We start from the raw sequence: 20740 nt of genomic DNA, 5'->3' as shown, positions 1-20740 counted from the left end.
CGCCTAATTCAACACACCGCAGAACATACTGTATACCATTTGCAGCCACCAATGATAGTCATGGTTGCCCAACTTCCCATCATGCATTTGGGCGGGACAGTTAAGTCGCTACATTATCATGTAGTGAAAGCACAACAAAAATAATATTCCTATTGCTCAAAAAAATAATGTTCAGAAAGAGAAAAACAAAGAAAAACAGAACTGGCATTCCCAATCAAAATAACTATGCAAAATACACATAAAACTTACTCAGACTTTGCCTTGGCTAGATCTCTAATTAATATAAGAATTTAACAGAAAGAATGTTAATAATGTCCATTTCATCTTGTGGATTTATTGTTATAATAAACAAATACAGTACTTATGTACAGTATGTTGAATGTTGAATGTTTATGTCCGTCTTGTGTCTTATCTTTCCATTGCAACAATAATTTACAGAAAATATGGCACATTAAAAATTAAAATTTTTAATCATTTCACAGCCCTAGTTTCAACATGTTAGGTTTGAACCCTGCGTTTATTTTTTTTAATGCACGGTTTAAGTGACTAGCGCCATCTAGTGTTAAAACTGAAAATGCAACATTGCAGGCTGAACTCAAGCATCTTGTGCATTTTCAATGATCGTTTCATAATTTGCTAGGGGTGGGTGGCTTAGTTTGTACATACCTGCTATATGGTTATGATAAAAATCAGCAGTTGCTGCCACGTCGTCTGGAGCAGAATAAACCTGTCCAGCAAGGAAGGCAGTAGAGGAAGACGAGACGAGGGAGTGTCGCTCGCTTCCCCGCCGCTCCGCGACGTGACGTCACACTTCTCTGCGCTTCTGGACTCTGCTGAAGAAGATGGCGGCCTCCTCAGGTCTGTGTGCCAAACAAACTAGCATTTAGCGGTCTTACAAAGATATATAGCACGAACAAATCATCCTTAACCCCTCGTTTTGTTAATCCCGGTACTCACGAGCGAATTGTTTCAAAAGAAAAACAAATTAAAAACCCGTAGTTGTGAGAAGCGCCATATAATGCGTGCGGCTAGTGTGATGCTAACAGTAGCTGAGGCGTTGGGGCAAGACGGAAAACCTCATGAATGCAACTCACTAAGAACTAGATTGGCTGTGACTTGTGGTAAAGTCACAATTTATTTGGAAAAATAAACTACATAAGTGTAGCGAATGATTGCCAAATTTAATTGGGTGATGGTAGTATTCTGGCCGAGTGGTTACCACTCCATTTACTGCTAACTCGGGTTAGCCTGGCCGCAATAATAATGCGAGCGTGGTTTTTCATTATGTGGAACAATGTGCAGATTATGTTCACCGGATTCGTGTCTTGTGGTTAGCCTGTTAGCTCATCATGTCATGTTCCGTAGATTTCAACATTTGTCAGGTGCCGCGAACACAGAAACTCGCCTTACCATTTTGGTGGCAACATTTTCTTTCCATTAAAAAAAATCGTTGTCTCAATTAGATATTCGCCTTTGTGTTCGTTGGTTTAAATTTATATTAAAATATACATTGTCATTGTGTTGCCATGCTGTGTTTTAGCGAATAGTCGTAAATTTGTAGTTCGTCCTGCGAGGAAGTGCGTCTGTCCGAGTTGCTATTCCTGAAAGATTAACGCCTTAAAAATAATAATTATTATTATTATTTCATTCATGTGAAAACCAAACATATTTAAATAGTATTCGTGACACAGCTTCATATTTAGCTGAGCCAGGTGTTGTATTTCCCGTGCGTTCAAGAACATAGGTTGAAAATAGCTACGGGGTACGCCCAAAATATAACAGCTCGGAAGGTGTCGTAGTCTATCACTGAACCATCCTAACCATGAAGTCAAGGAATTACCGGAAATATTTGGATGTCACACAATTATTTGGCACGAATATTAAACCGTGTGCGTTACGTCTACATTTCATTGTTAATTTTGAATTCTTTTTTGTGTTATATCAAAGAGAAAATGTTGGGGGGCGGACACCACGGACCTGACATCTCTCCTAGATTGTTAAAATATGTAGAAGTTCAAAATGGCACCATGCTTTCATTTCTAAATTATAGCATCTATGAGCTGCACATTTTGATAATCCCTACAATAATTACATTTTTTTGACACACGCATTATATTTCCTAATTTTCAATAGATTGCAAATCAGATGTATTATATTGTAATTCTTGTGATTAATGCATTGATCTCTTCACTGACGTCTCCTACTAAAAAAAAAAAAAAAAAAGAAATGGTGTGTTGAGAGTATTAACCTCTAAAACACCAGGTGGGGTTAGTGACCAATCAATGTTTTGCATGCAAAGCTTCCAACGCGAAGAAATTTGTCGAGAAAGGGTCTGTCTGTGGCTTGCAAGACGAGGGCATTACTGGTAATGCGTCACTGGGACATTACTGGTAATGCGTCACTGGGACATTTTCTATAGCTGACAATACCCGTAGCCCCAAATTTAATAACGTCCCTGGCATGCGGCCTATAGCTAACCTACAGTATTCGTACAGTGGCCTTGAGGTGTCAGGCTAAATGCAAAGTCCAAACAGTTTGCAAATAGAAAAAAGCACGAACCCCAATTGCAAAAGCTTTGCAAAAGAGAAAAAGCACGAATGCAAACTGCCACAACACGATCCCCGATTCCTAAAGCGCGATTGCAAATAGGCAACAGCTCAAACCCCAATAGCCACAATGGGGAAAAAAGACAACCTACTTTGGCCTGCTATAAAACACTGGCAGTCTTCTCCAAAACGCAAACTTGAGGTTAAAAGGTGGCACTTCAAATATGAAAAATCGCTGGTTAACACCATTTGCAAACGAAAAAATGGAAAGAAAAAAAATCTGTTAGTGACACCACAAGCAATGATGAAAAGTGCTTTTTTGCGGAGTATAAAGTTGACGGTTGGTGGTTTAGCGAACGTACTCCCGGTGAACATTTCAAAATAAAAGCACGTCATGTTCGTCATATAGAAATAACGATTTCTGGAGTTAATCCCACATACTTCAGAATTAATATTATAATATGTAAATACTATAATACTACAGAATTCAGATTCTACACTAAAAATAGCTTTAAAATCACTCCCTCTATGAAAAATATGATTGGCACTGAATAATTATTATAATCAGGGGTGCACATATTTTTTTTGCCCAGGTTCTCAAAGGAGGACCTGGAGATGTGACTTGGTCCTCATTGAGCTTGAGAGCCGACCAGCCTGATGCGATAAAATTATGACAAGCTTTACTTAGAGCCAATTACCTTTAATTAATTATATTAACAATTAATGCTTGTTTATCAACTGGCACAACAAAATTGCCATTACTTTGAAGTGAAATGTAAAGAAATAAACATAAAAGCACTAATTCAAAATAAAGGGCATTATGCGGCTCCCACATTAACTCCAAGCCTTTGTAAAAGTGGGATGTCCTCCTCATAAGAGCTCATTGAACGTGCATGTTTAGCTTTGTGAAATGCAAGCAAAAACACGTTTGTCAGTGCATCGCGCTGTTCTTCATCAACTTTATTCCGCCACTTGTCGATAGGGCGAGTGGGGTCCTGTCTGACATCGATAGTTTGCTTAATTGCCACATGCTCTGTTTTTTTCGTGCTTTTCAAAGTTTGGATGGCTGAAATTCTTTGACCCTACATAAAATGCGCTGCTCTTATCAGTGACATTGGGATTCTCACGGCACATTTTGTACCACATTTCCGTGCGTGCATCATTTGCTTCTAGCCATGGTACCTCCTGCAGCCACTTTTCAGCAAAAGTCCCTTTTTTTCGGTAGCTCCGGTGACGTCTCTGTCTTCTGTCTGTCTTTTGACGGGGGTGGGGGAACACGGAAATAATTACTCAGTGGGGCGTGCCTCTTTGACATTTTGAGAAGTGATTTTCTCGTGTCCGCCGCAAGTACAGTGGTCAGCCATCGGTACGCAAAAGCGTATGGAAGCCATTGAGGGCCAGCGCGTTTGTCTACGTCTAGTACGTATGCGCGCATGCGGACTACTTATGTGCACCCCTGATTATGATACTATTATATACTGTATAGTAGTATTCTATAATTTGCAAATTTGGAAAATTCACAAATTTTGCACTAGTAAATGCTATCAGCATTTGACGTCATTGTTTATGTGTGATTAATTAGTTATTTACATGTTTATTTGTACTTTAATAAAGAAAGTTTTTCAAAATGCTTTGTGAATTAATAAGCGTCAACAAAAAATTCATTGCTAAATTAGTAAAAAAAAAAAAAAACATATATTAGATTAGTTGACTAATCATAAAAATAGTCTGCTGACTAATCCGGGGAAAACTCTTTGGGACAGCCCTAGTGTACCAGAAAATATTTCCTCCACACCCTTCTCACTTTTTTAACCCTGACCCATTTTCATGCCTGCAAATGTCTCGCAACACGACTGCAAATGGCTCGCAAGATGAATGCAGAAAGGCACAGCACTACGGCAAGTAGTCACAGCACGACTGCAAGAATGACCCGGAAGTAAAAAAAAACAACAACATTTATACCTGTGTATATACACACACGCACATATATATATATGTACACACACACACACACACATATATATATATATATATATATATATATATATGCTTTGTGACCATCTCTACAGACCTCCAAGAAGTTGCCCCCCCATCAGAGGCAAATTTATATAGAAATTATGTCAATCGTTTGTGGTGTAAACAAGTCGTTTATGTTACTATCGTTTGAGATATAACACATCGATAGTCACATTGATAATCTGAGGTCAATCAGCCATTCCATTTTGATAAAAAATTGTTTCAATAGTTTGTGCTGTAAAAATTGTCGTTTTATAGATATTAATTTCGATTAGGGCTGCAGCTATCGAATATTTTAGTAATCAAGTAATCGACTGAAAATTCTATCAAGTAATCGAGTAATCGGATAAAACTTTTTTTTAGGTAAAGAGCAATTAGAAATATACCTTAGAAAAAAAGACATTTAATCCAATATTGAACCATTTTCAGTCCATTTTCAGTCAATCAATGTCTTTATTTTCGATGTACATTGTTGAAAACGGCCAACAATTGCATCTCAGATGTGACTAGAAAAAAAAAATCACTGCTTTCACTCAAACTTCTAGATCTTAAAAAAAAATTTTAAAAAAACATTTCTTACCTAAAAATGTAATTACGCTTGATAACACACATCACTTGAAAGCTACGTGTTTTTCCCACGTGTTTCAATTGAACTTCCATTTGTGTCAAGCTATACTTAAGTTCTAGTTAAGTTTTAAGTGAGTCTAAACTGTAAGTACTGATAGGATTTTGAGTTTTTGCAGTGTTCAAAATAAATGTATGTTACCTGCTGTATTGGAGCACATTAGGGACCAGTGCTACTTTGTGTTTTATTCAGCAATGACTACTGAGCTAAAACTGACAGTTACATTTATTATGTTTTAATTTTACATCCTCATCACTCTACAGAGCTGTGTTTTTACAGATTAAATAAAGCCTGTATGTAAGACACGTTAGCCACGCATCGACAGTGGTCATAATCAATAGAAACCTAGCCCTCCAAAGGGCTAACGTTACGTGAGTGGGTGACAGTAATATTATATTTATTAGCGCTGAAAAGTCTACTGCTTAAAGATGGCGGCTGTTTACCAACGCTGCCCAGATGCGGCCGAGTATGTCATTTCGCATCTAGTTCTAAATGCATGCGATATCTATGAGACGCATCGGACACTACGTGCTACCACACTAGCATCATGCGGGCGTAGGTTTTAGCAACGTCGGCGTAGTTTGTAGCGGCTGTCGGCTGCCGTAAGGTTTTTTTTTTTTTTTTTTTTTTTTTAATTGCTTCTTCGTCTACGCACGTGACGTCAGCGCGTTGTCCCGCATTAAAAGTAGTGATGCTTAGAGCTGGCAAAATTAAACGATTCCTCGAGGTGAACAATATTACTCTGATCAGTTTTTAAACTCGAGTTACTCAAGTATCCGTTTCAGCTCTAATTTCGATTCAGCTCTAATTTTGATTGAGGACGTCATAACTCCCTTGGGTGGCGGAATGTAGTAACTCTCTCAATAACAGAGGGGTGTCCAAGCAACTAGCACGAACGTATCAGGAACGAATGGCACCAAGTCGGGTACATTTTGCAGTAAATGAGGGGCAGAGAGTGACGACATACCTTGAAATTAAATAGACCTGAATTCGTTTGTGCTAGTTGTTGACACCCCCGTTATTGAGAGAGTTAATACGCGCCGTCAGCCATGGGAGTTATGACATCCTCACAAACTAATATCTCAATATGTATAAAACAATGGCAGCATAAACGACAATTTTCACAAATGATTGACATCATTTTTATATAAATTTGCGTTCGATGGGAGGGGCAACTTCGCGGAGGTCCGTAGACATGGTCACAATGCACATATAGTAATATACAAAGTGTCGTCCCTTTTTTAAAACATTTTTTTATTATTTTTTTTTTACTTCCGGGTCGTCCTCTTGCAGTCATGCTGTTGCTTTTTGCATTTCTCTTGCGAGCCATTTGCAGTCGTGTTGTGGCAATTGGGGTTTGTGCTTTTGCCATGGCAATTTGCAATTGTGCTTTCGGAACTGGTATTCATGTTGTCCCAGTTTGCATTTGTACTTTTTTTTCTTTTGCAAAGCATTTGCAATCGGGGTTCGGGCTTTTTTCTATTTGCAAAGTGTTTGGACTTTGCGTTTTGCCTGACACCTCTCGGCCACCGTATATTTTGGACCACGCCCCCGTCAACCAAGCATCTGGCAGAAGCTAGCTAGTGGACCAATGATTTTTAAGCGCAAGACAAAGAACAAAAACACGAACTTTTCAAGCTGCAGACAGATACAACTGTGATTGATTGTTGGCATTGTGAGATGAGGCGATTTGCATTTTGTGTACAATACGCCATACGAGTACAGAGAGTAAAGCTACATAATTGGGGTTTGTCAATCTCAAATTTGCCTTTTTATGAATTTTGGGGGGAGTGTCCTTTAGCTCTGCTGATTAACAAAAATATTTTGGCAACTTCTGGTGATGTTTTGGGGCTAATTACGATATTTAGTGTGAATTGAGGAATTTTAATTAGTTTTAAGCCTTCTTTTGGCATTTATAAGTACATCCAAATCATTTTGGAGTGAGGGGGACAGGCATAATTTAGTCTGAGATTTTCAATATTTGCGATGGTGGCCCGCCGGGCTTATAAAGAACAATATCCAATATCCAACAAAATCATACCTAGAGCTGAAACGAATACTCGAGCAACTCGAGTTTGAAAACTGATCCGAGTAATTTTATTCACCTCGAGGAATCGTTTAATTTTGCCAGCTCTAAGCATCACTTTTTGCCCGGACTACTTTTAATGCGGGACAACGCGCTGACGTCACGTGCGTAGAGGAAGAACCAATAAAAAATAAATAAAAAAAATTACCGCAGCTGACAGCCGCTACAAACTACGCCGACGTTGCTAAAAACTACGCCCGCATGATGCTAGTTTGGTAGCAGGTTGTGTCCGATGCGTCTCATAGATATCGCATGCATTTAAGACTAGATGCGAAATGACAGACTCGGCCACATCTGGGCAGCGTTAGTAAACAGCCACCATCTTTAAGCAGTAGACTTCTCATCGCTAATAAATATAACGTTACTGTCACATTCTCACGTAACTTTAGCCCTTCGGAGGGCTAGGTTTCTATTGATTATGACCACTGTCGATGGGTGGCTAACGTGGCTTACATACAGGCTTTATTTAATCTGTAAAAACACAGCGCTGTAGAGTGATGAGGGTGTAAAATTAAAACATAATAAAGCTAACTGTCAGTTTTAGCTCAGTAGTCATTACTGAATAAATGTGCTCCAATACAGCAGGTATCACACATTTATTTTGAACACTGCAAAAACTCAAAATCCTACCAGTACTTACAGTTTAGACCAGGGGTGTCCAAACTTTTTGCAAAGGGGGCCAGATTTGGTGTGGTAAAAATTTTGGGGGCCGACCTTGGCTGACGCCCTTTACGTAGAACGATATGTTTAAGCAAATTTTAGCAAGCCATTCTGTGTGTCACATTTGCTTTATTATTATTTATAATAATTTCAACATTCTCGCAACTAGCCTTTGTGGCGTTCTCCTTCGACTCTTGGGCTCTTGCAAAATACTGCTGCTGTGAAATTAAACTAGCTTCAGGTTGCTTCAATTTCTCGCTACGTATCTTCCCTGTAATCTTGTCGTACATGTCAGTGTGTCTTGTTTGGTAGTATCACCGCACATTGAACTCTTTAAAAACAGCATCTGTATCTTTGCAAATGAGGCAGACACAGTTGCCGTGTATTCTAGTGAAGAAATAGTCCAATTTCCACCTATCCTTGAAGCGTCGGCCGTCGCAGTCAACTTTTGTTTTGTTGATTGTCGCCATTTTAGAAAATTGGGAGTAAAGGGTCACATGGGGTAAGGCTGCTTAGAGTGCTGCTGCTTTTTAGTGGGTAAATGAGGAGCAGCATTTAGTGTGTAAGCTACTTCATATGCTGGTAGCAGCACTGCTGACCAATTTATTGAGTCTGTGTGCAGGCCAGACATTGTTGATTTTATGACAGAGGCTGGGGGCCGGATGAAATTTGACCACGGGCCGCATCGGGCCCCCGGGCCGGACTTTGGACATGTCTGGTTTAAACTAACTTAAATCTTAAAAATAGCTTGACACAAATAGAAATTAAATTGAAACGTGGGAAAAACAAAAGTGGCACTAAACAAGCTATGATTAAAGAATGCCTCCCTTTACTGTACCGTTGCATTAGAGCTGGGAATCTTTGGGCACCTAACGATTTCTTTTGACATGTCAAAGTTTTAAAACTGTTTCATCATTTAAAGATAGATTCAAGACAAGATTTTGCCGATTTAGGAGTATTTTAGATAAAAAGTTAATTAGATTCGCTACAACAGAGCCTTCTAGAGAAGTCTACTGCTTTAAGATGGCGGCTGTTTACTAACGCCGGCAAGTCCGTCATTTCGCATCTCTGTTCAATAATACATGTTCTAACACCGCCGTTGTCTGTCATTTTGCATCTAGTTCTACACATATATGATATCTACTGTAGCCGTTTATTTGTAGCCACTGGCAACCGGGCGTTGTTTGTAGCGGCTGTCGGCCGCAGTCAGGTATACTTTTTTTTTTTAATCTAGCGAGTTGAACATGATATTTACTCTCGGTCCGTTCCTCATTGCATCCCAAATACCGCGCTGACTGTCTTTTACTTCTGCTTTACCTGGTATAATTCAATAATCGGAATTTGAAAGTTTGTGAATCGTTGTCGAATCTTCCACGGCCGAATCGTGAATAATCTAAGAATCGGAAATTTCGCACGCCTCTACTTTGCATATCACTGAAAACTTCCAAAAACTAAATACGATGACACAGTCATGGCATTGTGAATCAAATGTGAATCAACGACAAAAACTATACATGTGCCCATACGAACAAATATTGACACTGTAAAAGTCCATATGCAAACCTGTATTTTCACAGTTCTGAGCAAGGAACACTAACATGTTTGTCATATTAGGCTTGCAGCAGCATCTCTCGAGGGTAACAATTAGGCCTGCTGTGCTTTAAAGCGAGTAACAGCGTCAGTGACCGTGTGCCACTTTGCGCTGTCATGTTTGTGACAACATGTATTTACATTACTTTTGCAAAGGCATACTTAATTGTATGCTGCCCGTAAAGGGACGACACTCCATGTCCTGTTGCTCCAGTTGTGCTTTTTGTTCCCAGTTTGTGGACGTGGATGGCATGGTTGTGTTTTAAATTAACTAATACAAGTGTAACACCATTTACCATTTAAGGTTGCTCATGTTACCAGCTTTGGTTACAACTTTCTTGAAGCAAATTATACATACCGTCACGTCGGTGTTTGTGATTTTTCTGCACTGATCTGTCTTAAATCCAAAATACTCTCATATCACTGCTGTGCCCCTTTGGTATTTAAAAATGTTCCATTTTCCACCCTACTTTCCCAACATACAACCACTGGAAAACAGCTTAAACTAAACGCCACTTTTAACAGTTTGTTTGCTGTCAAATAATGATGGTCTGATTGATAAATATTAATTACCAAGGCATTACAAGCAGAGTTGGGTATTAGTAACGCGTCACATTTACTTCAGTAATGTTTTGAGAAATATATACTTCAAGAGTAGTTTTACCATGTCAGACGTTGCAACAATAATCGTATGACTCTATTTTACCAATCATACGTAACTATACCGTAACCGTAAAAATAATACTATTTGACATAGTGCTGCCATCAACATTACTCGAAAGCACTGATTTCAAAATCTCCCACAAAAACAGAGATATGATTGTTTTTATTTCATAGTAGGAAATCTTTTTTTTAATCCACTAGAGAGCACTAATGCTCTTTGGACATGACATGTGAGTCAATTTCTATTTCTATCCTGAATTGGATTTTTGTGTTTTTTTTTTTTTTTTTTTTGTCTAATATGGTCATGTAAAAGTAAAAGTGCAGTATAATAGTAACAGCTCATATAGACGATGTTGTCCTGGGAAAGCATTGTTAGGCGTTACTCACAATGTTACTCATTACTTGTTTTCTTTTCACTATATATATTTTTTTACTTGCAGTTGAATACTTCTTGAATTACTTTTTGAATTATTGTTGAGGTCACGCTACTCTTGAGTAAAATTTTTTGGCTACTCTACCCACCTCTGATTACAAGTATTGGATGAGTCAATATTATAGTCATTAACTATTGTGTCAGACCTACTTTAGGAGGATATCATAAAGTTTAAAAAGAAAAGCTTCATTTATAAGCATCCAGTCAGTGTCCAAGAGAATCAAAATCTGGTGAGACTCTATATATTAATTATTTGAGTCGTGAATTGACGTTGTATTTCATTCAATTAATTTGAGGAAAAGAGGGATCTCTTTTGGTACTTCCCCTCAGGAGTCATTAAAGTGAACTGGATGCATGGTAGATATCGCACACAAGGCTACCTTGCTGACACAACCCACAAGTGGGAATGGAACCCAGGTAACCACAATGGTAGCAGGGCTGTCAGTGTTAAACACCCAGGTATTTGATTCGTTTCTAATCATTTGTATTTCTTTTTTTTTTTTGTTAAAGTAGGGTTATTAATGAAAATATTTAAATTGGTGATATAGTGAGCATACAATTGTCATTTAGTGGTGGAACACTGGAAAATTCACATCTTGGCTGATTGCGGATCACCAGTAGCAACAGGAACTTACTGTGTTCCATTTTTTCCTTAAGTTCATCCGTAGCAGATCTCTCTAGTTTAATTAAATTGGACTTCTATCGTTTTCAATGGAAGCCAAAGTGTTGATTTTGGGTCACTTCCTTGTAACTTCATGTTCCCTGCGGGTCACTTCCTGTTCATTTTGGAGCATTCAGGGGTCACTGCCTAAAATTTTGAATCATTTCCTGTTGATTTTTTGGAATTACTGGGTTACTTCCTATTCCTTTCAGGTCACTTTTGTTATTTTTGGGTGACTTGGGGTGGTGTGGCTCAGTGGTAGAGTAGTTGTTCCCCAACCCAGAGGTTGTGGGTTTGATTCTGTGCCCTGATGAACTCGTCTAAGTCCTTGAGCAAGATACTGAACCCCACGTTGCTCCTGGTGCTGCGTCACCAGTAGGTGGATGGCGAGATAGTGTAAAGCGCTTTGAGCGCCTTGAAAGGTGGAAAAGCGCTATATAACTATAACACCATTTACTTCCATTTACTTTATACGGTAGTTTAAAAAAATATACAGTTCAAGGAAATGGAAGGTAGCTAAAAAAAATTTTTTTTTTATTCTCCTCTGCTGTAAAGTAGTAGTGAAGAGAGATGGCTATTATGAAAGTTTGTCTTTTGTCTTTAAGTGTTGGCCACTTTCCACATCTACATCATTTACAGCACGTTGAGTGAATGTCACACTGCTGTGTTTAGTGCCAAAGTTTCTCAAAGAACAAATTTTCCATGCATTGAACACTCCTTCCTGTGACATTTTGATTCACTGCTGTGCAGCACTGTCATTAACTGGGCTGCTATTACCACGTCAACCAAAAAAAGAGCGGCCATTACTTTCAATCATTAGTAAAAGAAAATCAGCAGTCATGTAGTAATTCTCAGCAGATGGCTGATTCACAATCATGTCCATTGTAAAGCATTTTTATCAATATGAATCAAGATGCTCTGAGTGTTTACACCAAAACTACAGATCTCCAAACTAATCCATCGATTTTGAGGAGTTGATGATCAATTAATTTTGGCATGGAGTAGTTAAGGCAAAATAGTCTCAAACATGAGGGACATCTACCCTGACAACACATTTATAAAATGCATGGGATCCTCAGGGTACCTCGTGTGACGATGCACAATCCAAGGCTCATGATTACGATTATCACACGATACCGCGATATGATTATCAATACACTGGTCGGAAAATCAAACTACAATACAGCTATTAAAACGAAAAAAAATTATAATAGAAAAAAAAACTGTTTATTGGGTCCATAATTAAACAGCGCACCTTAGTGCTGAACAATATACAGTGCCTTGCAAAAGTATTCGGCCCCCTTGAATCTTGCAACCTTGTAATTTTTTTGTCAAGAATCAACAAGTGGGACACAATCGTGAAGTGGAACAACATTTATTGGATAATTTAAACTTTTTTAACAAATAAAAAACTGAAAAGTGGGGCGTGCAATATTATTCGGCCCCTTTACTTTCAGTGCGGCAAACTCACTCCAGAAGTTCAGTGAGGATCTCTGAATGATCCAATGTTGTCCTAAATGATCGATGATGATAAACAGAATCCACCTGTGTGTAATCAAGTCTCCGTATAAATGCACCTGCTCTGTGATAGTCTCAGGGTTCTGTTTAAAGTGCAGAGAGCATTATGAAAACCAAGCAACACACCAGGCAGGTCCGAGATACTGTTGTGGAGAAGTTTAAAGCCGGATTTGGATACAAAAAGATTTCCCAAGCTTTAAACATCTCAAGGAGCACTGTGCAAGCCATCATATTGAAATGGATGGAGCATCAGATCACTGCAAATCTACCAAGACCCGGCCGTCCTTCCAAACTTTCTTCTCAAACAAGGAGAAAACTGATCAGAGATGCAGCCAAGAGGCCCATGATCACTCTGGATGAACTGCAGAGATCTACAGCTGAGGTGGGAGAGTCTGTCCATAGGACAACAATCAGTCGTACACTGCACAAATCTGGCCTTTATGGAAGAGTGGCAAGAAGAAAGCCATTTCTCAAAGATATCCATAAAAGGTCTCGTTTAAAGTTTGCCACAAGCCACCTGGGAGACACACCAAACATGTGGAAGAAGGTGCTCTGGTCAGATGAAACCAAAATTGAACTTTTTGGCCACAATGCAAAACGATATGTTTGGCGTAAAAGCAACACAGCTCATCACCCTGAACACACACCATCCCCACTGTCAAACATGGTGGTGGCAGCATCATGGTTTGGGCCTGCTTTTCTTCAGCAGGGACAGGGAAGATGGTTAAAATTGACGGGAAGATGGATGCAGCCAAATACAGGAACATTCTGGAAGAAAACCTGTTTGTATCTGCACAAGACCTGAGACTGGGACGGAGATTTATCTTCCAACAGGACAATGATCCAAAACATAAAGCCAAATCTACAATGGAATGGTTAAAAAATAAACGTATCCAGGTGTTAGAATGGCCAAGTCAAAGTCCAGACCTGAATCCAATCGAGAATCTGTGGAAAGAGCTGAAGACTGCTGTTCACAAACACTCTCCATCCAACCTCACTGAGCTCGAGCTGTTTTGCAAGGAAGAATGGGCAAGAATGTCAGTCTCTCGATGTGCAAAACTGATAGAAACATACCCCAAGCGACTTGCAGCTGTAATTGGAGCAAAAGGTGGCGCTACAAAGTATTAACGCAAGGGGCCCGAATAATATTGCACGCCCCACTTTTCAGTTTTTTATTTGTTAAAAAAGTTTAAATTATCCAATAAATTTTGTTCCACTTCATGATTGTGCCCCACTTGTTGTTGATTCTTGACAAAAAATTAAAATTTTATATCTTTATGTTTGAAGCCTGAAATGTGGCGAAAGGTTGCAAGGTTCAAGGGGGCCGAATACTTTTGCAAGGCACTGTAGGAAAAAAATAGACATGAAGACTTTTTGTGGGTTTACAATATTAAAACTAGAAGTTTTCAACCGGTTTAATTGAATAGCTCTGTTTGGGAAGACCTTTGTTGACTCACCAGGAACACATTGTATTCATATACAGTGGTACCTCTGCTTAGGAATTTAATTCATTCCCGGACCTGGTTTGTAAGTCGAAATGGTCGTATGTTGAGCGGGATTTTCCTATAAGAATACATTATAGTTTGATCAATTTGTTCCACAGCACCAAAAACCTATGGTGAATCCTTTATAAATCCTGCAGGCACAATTACACATAGCAAAACAACGAAATTATAAATACAAATTGGAATAACGAATCGGGTTCCAATATTCCGGCCGCATTGTTTAGCCAGTACACTGAACACACACCCTGCTTATATTTTTCTATCATTATTATTATTATTTATTCACTGGTTTATTAATATTATTATTATTATTTCACTGGTAAGCGTCACCTTTTTTCACTACCTGCATTAACCTTCTTGGGACCCATGTTGATTTCCCTCACAAGAAAATTCACCGTTAGGCCGTCATAAAACTTCATATTTCGAGCATGCCGAGACAAATAATGAGTCAAATTTTAGGTCTGATGTCGAAAGGATAGTATGTCGATGTGATCTTATGTCGAGGTACCGCTGCAATACAGTTTAATCCAGGCCTGGGGGGTTCATCTGAGAATGATGCTGTAGATATTAGGGATCCAGGAGGCCATGTCTCAGCACAAAATAGGGGATTTATTTAACAATGTAGTTCACACTTCAACAGCAGAAAAAATATTAAACATATTTTAAACAAAATAATAAGAGTAGGTGCTCCACACAGCACACACAGTACACACTTTGACAGTTTTACCTTAATCGCACAGATGTGTGTTAAAAAAAAAAAAAACAATCACCCATCTTGCAATGCGACTATGGCGCATGCACACATCACAATGGGGATGTTCAAACGATGTATCATGCAGGCCTGGTGCACCTTTTCTGTGCAACGTTACTGTAAAATATAAATCTACTGCACAACATTTACCTGCACATACAGGGGGAACAAACCAAAAAACAAAATAAGAAATAAGTTTAAGTCCAGTGATATGAATAAATATCTTCAGAAATTATTAAATTAAAAAAGTGCATCTATAAACATTAAGCGGATTGTAGAGCCTAAACATTTATGTAATATTGAGCACAAAAAATAAGTTCAATATGAAAAATAGCTTCCGGTTTTGGCTGGCTAACTCAGGGTGATGCCGATACAATTGGCTGTGCATATTTGTTGTTTCCAGTGTACCTTATTTTTGTTAGACAGTTCTTGCATAAAGCAAAGTCTTTTACCAGTCCAGTTTAGTGCCTCCCTTATTGGTTTAAAATCCAAAGTGTATCCACACGTGTGATTTGTGGATTGTCATTGCATCTTTTTTCCTCTGCCATTCTCTCACCTGTTGCATTTTATCCCCAATTGTGTATCTTCTTGTCTTCTCTCTTTCAAAGATGAGACACAGGTTTTGCATTGAAAAAATCTCAAGGCACACCACAAGCTCAAAAGTAGTTTTGTGTTCACACAGACTTTACGTCGCCTAAAGTTGAAGCCCATGAAACCAAGCAGCTTTCTGTTCACGTAACCTTAAAATTTGCAACAAAATTACTTTAATCTCTTCTAATATTGTAATATTGCAATGTATGACTTTCATTCATTCATCCTCTGAACCGTAACAATGCATGACTTAATTCTCGAAATATTATAACTTTAATTTCGTACTATCACGACTTTTTCTCAGAATGTTACAAAGTACGACTCCCAAGCAAATAATTTCTGACGACACACTTAACCCTGGGTGATAAAACGATGACAAGTTGTCGTCATATAATTTTTGTCAACAGAAATAATAAAAACTTTCGATAAAAGTCGGTAGAATTTAACTGTAACTACACCACCCAAACACCAGAGAAGGGAGAGAGTGCGACGTGAATGCTACCTCTGAGAGGCAGTAAAGGAGTAGAAGTGACCTGTCAACGAGGAGAATTAAAGACTGATACTGTGGACTGACTTATTTTTCCGACCCATAACCTTGAAAGCAATGCCTGCCTTGTTTATTTGTCTGTCTAATTACTCTGTTGACATTGTCAGACATCTTGACTTCATGCACAAAAGGCTTTAACATGTTGCTAAGTGTAAATTAAAAATAATTTGTCTATTTGTGGTTATTAAATTTTGGGGGTTGCAAGTTTACCTCAGAGCTTGTGCAATATTGTGCATTTTGTTCACCTCGTGCAATGTTCTCCATTTTTTTTTAACTTTTAATTTTGTGCAATGTTCCTCATATTTGTGAAATGCTGTGTAATAGTTTGCCACCATGCATGCATCTTTGTTCTGACATTGGTTAAAGACACATCTTGTTTTGTCTACTTACACTCAGTGGCAAAAATCAGACTTTACTGATTTTTTTCGTTGAAATTAGTTTCAACGAAAAAATTATTGTGATAATTACCGATATCGACTGACAAACTTTTTTTTATTGGGATGACAATTTTTGTCATGTCGCCCCGGCTTAGGCACACCTTGCCTTCTGGTGTGCCATGCTGAACGCCCAAAGCGGAGCACCTAGGAATTGCTCGAAAAACAAACAAACTTGAATGAGCAGTTTACATCATCCATAGTATGGCCACCATACGTCAGATAAAACTATCAATACTTGCTGGGAGAATATCAATAATCTATCAGGTTACAAAATGTCAAGATATATCATCATATTGAGATATTGTCACACTCGTACTTTATATGCCTTGGATCAATCCTGTATGGTCTCTGGTTTTACTATTGGGTTCTATTGCTTTGATGGTGACCCAAATTTGCACGCAACTCAAAACATATATTGCCCATCATTCAACAACACTAATGCTACAGTTATCTTCGCATAAAAACACTGAAATGAAAAACGGGACGTACGATGGTAAATTACTGTGCCTTGTTGTACGTCCAACAAACAAGTTCTTCCATTGCGGCACAAAGTTCTTAAACTTATTTGTCAAATACTAACCCTCAATTTGATGTTTTTCATCTTTTGCTGCTTCATTGACCAAAATCACAAATAGGTTTCGCCCTAAACCGGAAGTCAGAAATTTACTGATTGATATTTTTGGGGGAAATACGATATATAAGTTACCAGCAGCATCTTTAATCAAAACATTTCCACCAATTTGACTTTCACCTTGTAACAACTGAACTTTGAGGCCTAATTATAGTCATTCCGGCCCAACTAGTTTTCTGCATAATTGTTGCTGTTGAAGGGCTTGTGAAAGGAGGTAAAGGTCCTCATTTAAGGTGTCTGTCAACACTTGATGTTATCATGGAGTGATTTGTGATTTAAAAAATAACATTTTGAGTCGCTAGACCAAGTACTTTCAAAGTTTACACTTTCTGCATCCAATAAGTATCAGTATGAACAGTGGGGCAAATATGTATTTAGTCAACCACTAATTGTGCAAGTTCTCCCACTTGAAAATATTAGAGAGGCCTGTAATTGCCAACATGGGTAAACCTCAACCATGAGAGACAAAAAAGATCGAGGGAGATTATCAGTGGTCTTGTATGACTTCGATTTTCGAATAATTGCTCCCACAGTCTTTACACCAAGCGTTTTACCTATTGCAGATTCAGTCTTCCTAGCCTGGTGCAGGTCTACAATTTTGTCTCCGGTGTCCTTCGACAGCTCTTTGATCTTGGCCATAGTGAAGTTTGGAGAGTGACTGACTGACATTGTGGACAGGTGTCTTTTATACCGATAATGGGTTAAAACAGGTGCCATTAATACATGTAACGAGTGAAGCCTCGTTAGACCTTGTTAGACCTCGTTAGAAGTTAGAGCTCTTTGACAGCCAACAATCTTGCTTGTTTGTAGGTGAGCAAATACTTATTTTCCACTCTAATTTGGAAATAAATTCTTTAAAAATCAAACTGTGATTTTCAGTTTTTTTTTTTTTTTTTCCACATTCTGTCTCTCATGGTTGAGGTTTGCCCATGTTGACAATTACAGGCCTCTCTAATCTTTTCAAGTAGGAGAACTTGCACAATTGGTGGTTGACTAAATACTTACTTGCCCCACTGTACTTCATTTTGTCACATTTGAAGAATGTTGATGAACAGACAGACTTGGGTTTTGCCATCTTCCATACACTCTACTGGATTGAACCATGCTTTTAATATGTTTGAAATTGGCCAACAATCAGTTCATGAAGTTAGCTGCTGTCACCAGAAGTTGTCTGGGATTGGCTCCAGCTCAGTCACGACTCTAATGAGAATGAGTGGGATGGCAGATGGATGAATGGCCTGTTTGATGCATTTTTGGTCTTTTAGTCTGCAATTTAAATCAGGGCTGAGCGAATAATTGGAAAGGTGTGTATGCAAATTCCAACATTATGAAAGCACCCTGAACAGTGCAACAGAATGAGGACCCGTGTTGCTGTGTACAGTTTGATAGTAAGCAGATCTAAAAGATTTCGATTTGTTTTAATTGGACTATTCATTGGCACTATAGTTAAACTTTACTGTTAAATTCAACACAGACGCTTGCGCACATGCACACAGATATGTATAAATAATATATGTAGTGAACAATTGAAATTATGGTGAAACAAGAAGGCTTCTTTTGGCTGGGATGAAGGCTACTTTCGTCATCTGCTTAAAATAAAATTGTTAGGGGAAGAACATCATTTACGTCTCCAATTGACAAGTGTTTTTAATTGACACTTAAATTTTTCATCTGTGTTGTTGTTGCAGGAGTTAAGGTCCCTCGCAATTTCCGCTTGTTGGAGGAGCTGGAAGAGGGGCAGAAAGGCGAGGGCGATGGCACGGTGAGCTGGGGCTTGGAGGATGACGAGGACATGACTCTCACACAGTGGACCGGCATGATCATCGGGCCAGCCAGAGTAAGAAGTAACTTTTCGATTACGAGATGAGGAAAGTTATTATACGCTCTTTATCACAGATGTTCAGATTGAATTCTTGAATGGATACCCCGTGATAAAATGAGGTACATTTTTAAAAACATTTGTATTCTCCTGTCTTTTTAGACCAATTACGAGAACAGAATATACAGCCTGAAAGTGGAATGTGGACCCAGGTACCCAGAAACAGCCCCGACTGTTAAATTTGTAACAAAAATCACCATGAATGGGATAAATAATTCCAATGGAACGGTAAGCATGCTCCTCTGTTTCCTAGGTTGACTTTCCTCGCCGACATTAGCTGTTAACTTTTTGTGTTTGTCGTGCAGGTGGACTCACGGAGCATACCAATATTAGCAAAATGGCAGAATTCTTATAGCATTAAAATTGTCCTTCAAGAGTTAAGGCGTCTAATGATGTCCAAAGAAAATATGAAGCTTCCGCAGCCACCAGAAGGACAAACCTACAGCTAATCACCATGGATTGTTTTGACTCTCTGTCTTAAAAAGCCTATGTAGAAATATCATGCCAACAAAAAGAAACAAGAAAACAAAAGAAAGAAATATTGCGCATCAACCGTATCGTCCATGCAAGAGCAGGATTGGACACTCTTATAAAGGCTAGGCTCTTTCAAAACAAACAACAAAAAAATCTCCCTACACTTGAGCAGAAAAGATGCTAAGAAGAGCAGTTAATGAAGTGACTATTATGTTAAAGCTGTACCAGCAAGAGTGCTGCTTACTTTGTTCTCAATGACAGAAAACTGATGGTATTGTATGTACACCGGAGCCTGACGAAGACACTTCCTCCCCTCCCGTTTTTCACATTCAACATGCCGATGGCTCCAAACAACTGTGACTGTAGTCTCCAAGTAGTGTCACGAGGCGAAAAACATTTTTTTTCTTTAATGAATATATAAATATATATTATGTATTTGACACAATACCAATGTTTCTGTTCTCGGGCTCTTTCTTTCTCTCAGACATGTAACAGATGTTGAAGCCCGTTCTGTTCCAGAAATAAACAAACGTGCATTTAACTTCTAGTGAAAATGGCAGGTGTATAAAGTTGTGATTTTACTCCAATTAAAAATCACTGCGAAAACCTAACACCGTCCCAAATGCTTTTTAACTCATTTGGTTTCGTTTTTTGATGAACAGTTGGGTGATAATGGTAGGGATGTCTACCTCACATTGTGAGGTTCCGGACTGGAATATCAGCTCCGGCCTTCCTATGAGTTTTCGTGTTCTAACTGTGCTTTGATTTTTTTGGCTCACACACTCCCAAAACATGCATGTCTCTAAATCCATATTATCTGTAGGTGTGAATCAGTGGCTGATGCTGGCCTTTCAAAGACGGGGAAGCTGTGTTTCAGCCTACATCAGAAAACTTATCGGTGTATTCATACATAAATTCTACTGTCCGAACACAAGCAACTACAAAAGAAAAAAACGCCAGAAATGAAAGCACAATTTTTCACCAGTCGTTTTCAAGAAAGAAAGTTAATGTTTAGGAAAGTCTGGTTCAACTCAGAACAACGACATGAAAATTGAAAAGCGTTCCTGTGGATCGCTGATTCGCTCATTTCGCTGTCAATCAAAGGTCTTCAGCCTCAGACAGATCAT

General features: G+C 38.6%; 1 protein-coding gene across 1 annotated transcript; it reads left to right on the top strand.

Moving 5' to 3' along the window:
• The first annotated feature begins 696 nt into the window (after positions 1-696).
• ube2v2 (ubiquitin-conjugating enzyme E2 variant 2) lies at positions 697-20224 on the top strand. The gene is made up of 4 exons (XM_057858055.1): positions 697-858; positions 18949-19097; positions 19242-19367; positions 19445-20224. Exons 1-4 carry the CDS (start codon positions 843-845, stop codon positions 19586-19588), a joined length of 435 nt encoding a protein of 144 aa, XP_057714038.1. The 5' UTR covers positions 697-842; the 3' UTR covers positions 19589-20224.
• Positions 20225-20740: the final 516 nt, after the last annotated feature.

Source organism: Corythoichthys intestinalis, chromosome 14, assembly GCF_030265065.1.
Source record: "Corythoichthys intestinalis isolate RoL2023-P3 chromosome 14, ASM3026506v1, whole genome shotgun sequence".
Classification (NCBI taxonomy): Eukaryota; Metazoa; Chordata; class Actinopteri; order Syngnathiformes; family Syngnathidae; genus Corythoichthys; species Corythoichthys intestinalis.
Note: the sequence above shows the minus strand (reverse complement) of the source record. Positions and strands in the feature narration are given on the sequence as shown.

Coding starts and splice junctions, on each gene's coding strand:
- ube2v2 (XM_057858055.1), top strand. Junction 19,098..19,241: donor TGATCATCGGGCCAGCCAGA/GTAAGAAGTAAC, acceptor CTGTCTTTTTAG/ACCAATTACGAGAACAGAAT. Junction 19,368..19,444: donor TAAATAATTCCAATGGAACG/GTAAGCATGCTC, acceptor TTTGTCGTGCAG/GTGGACTCACGGAGCATACC.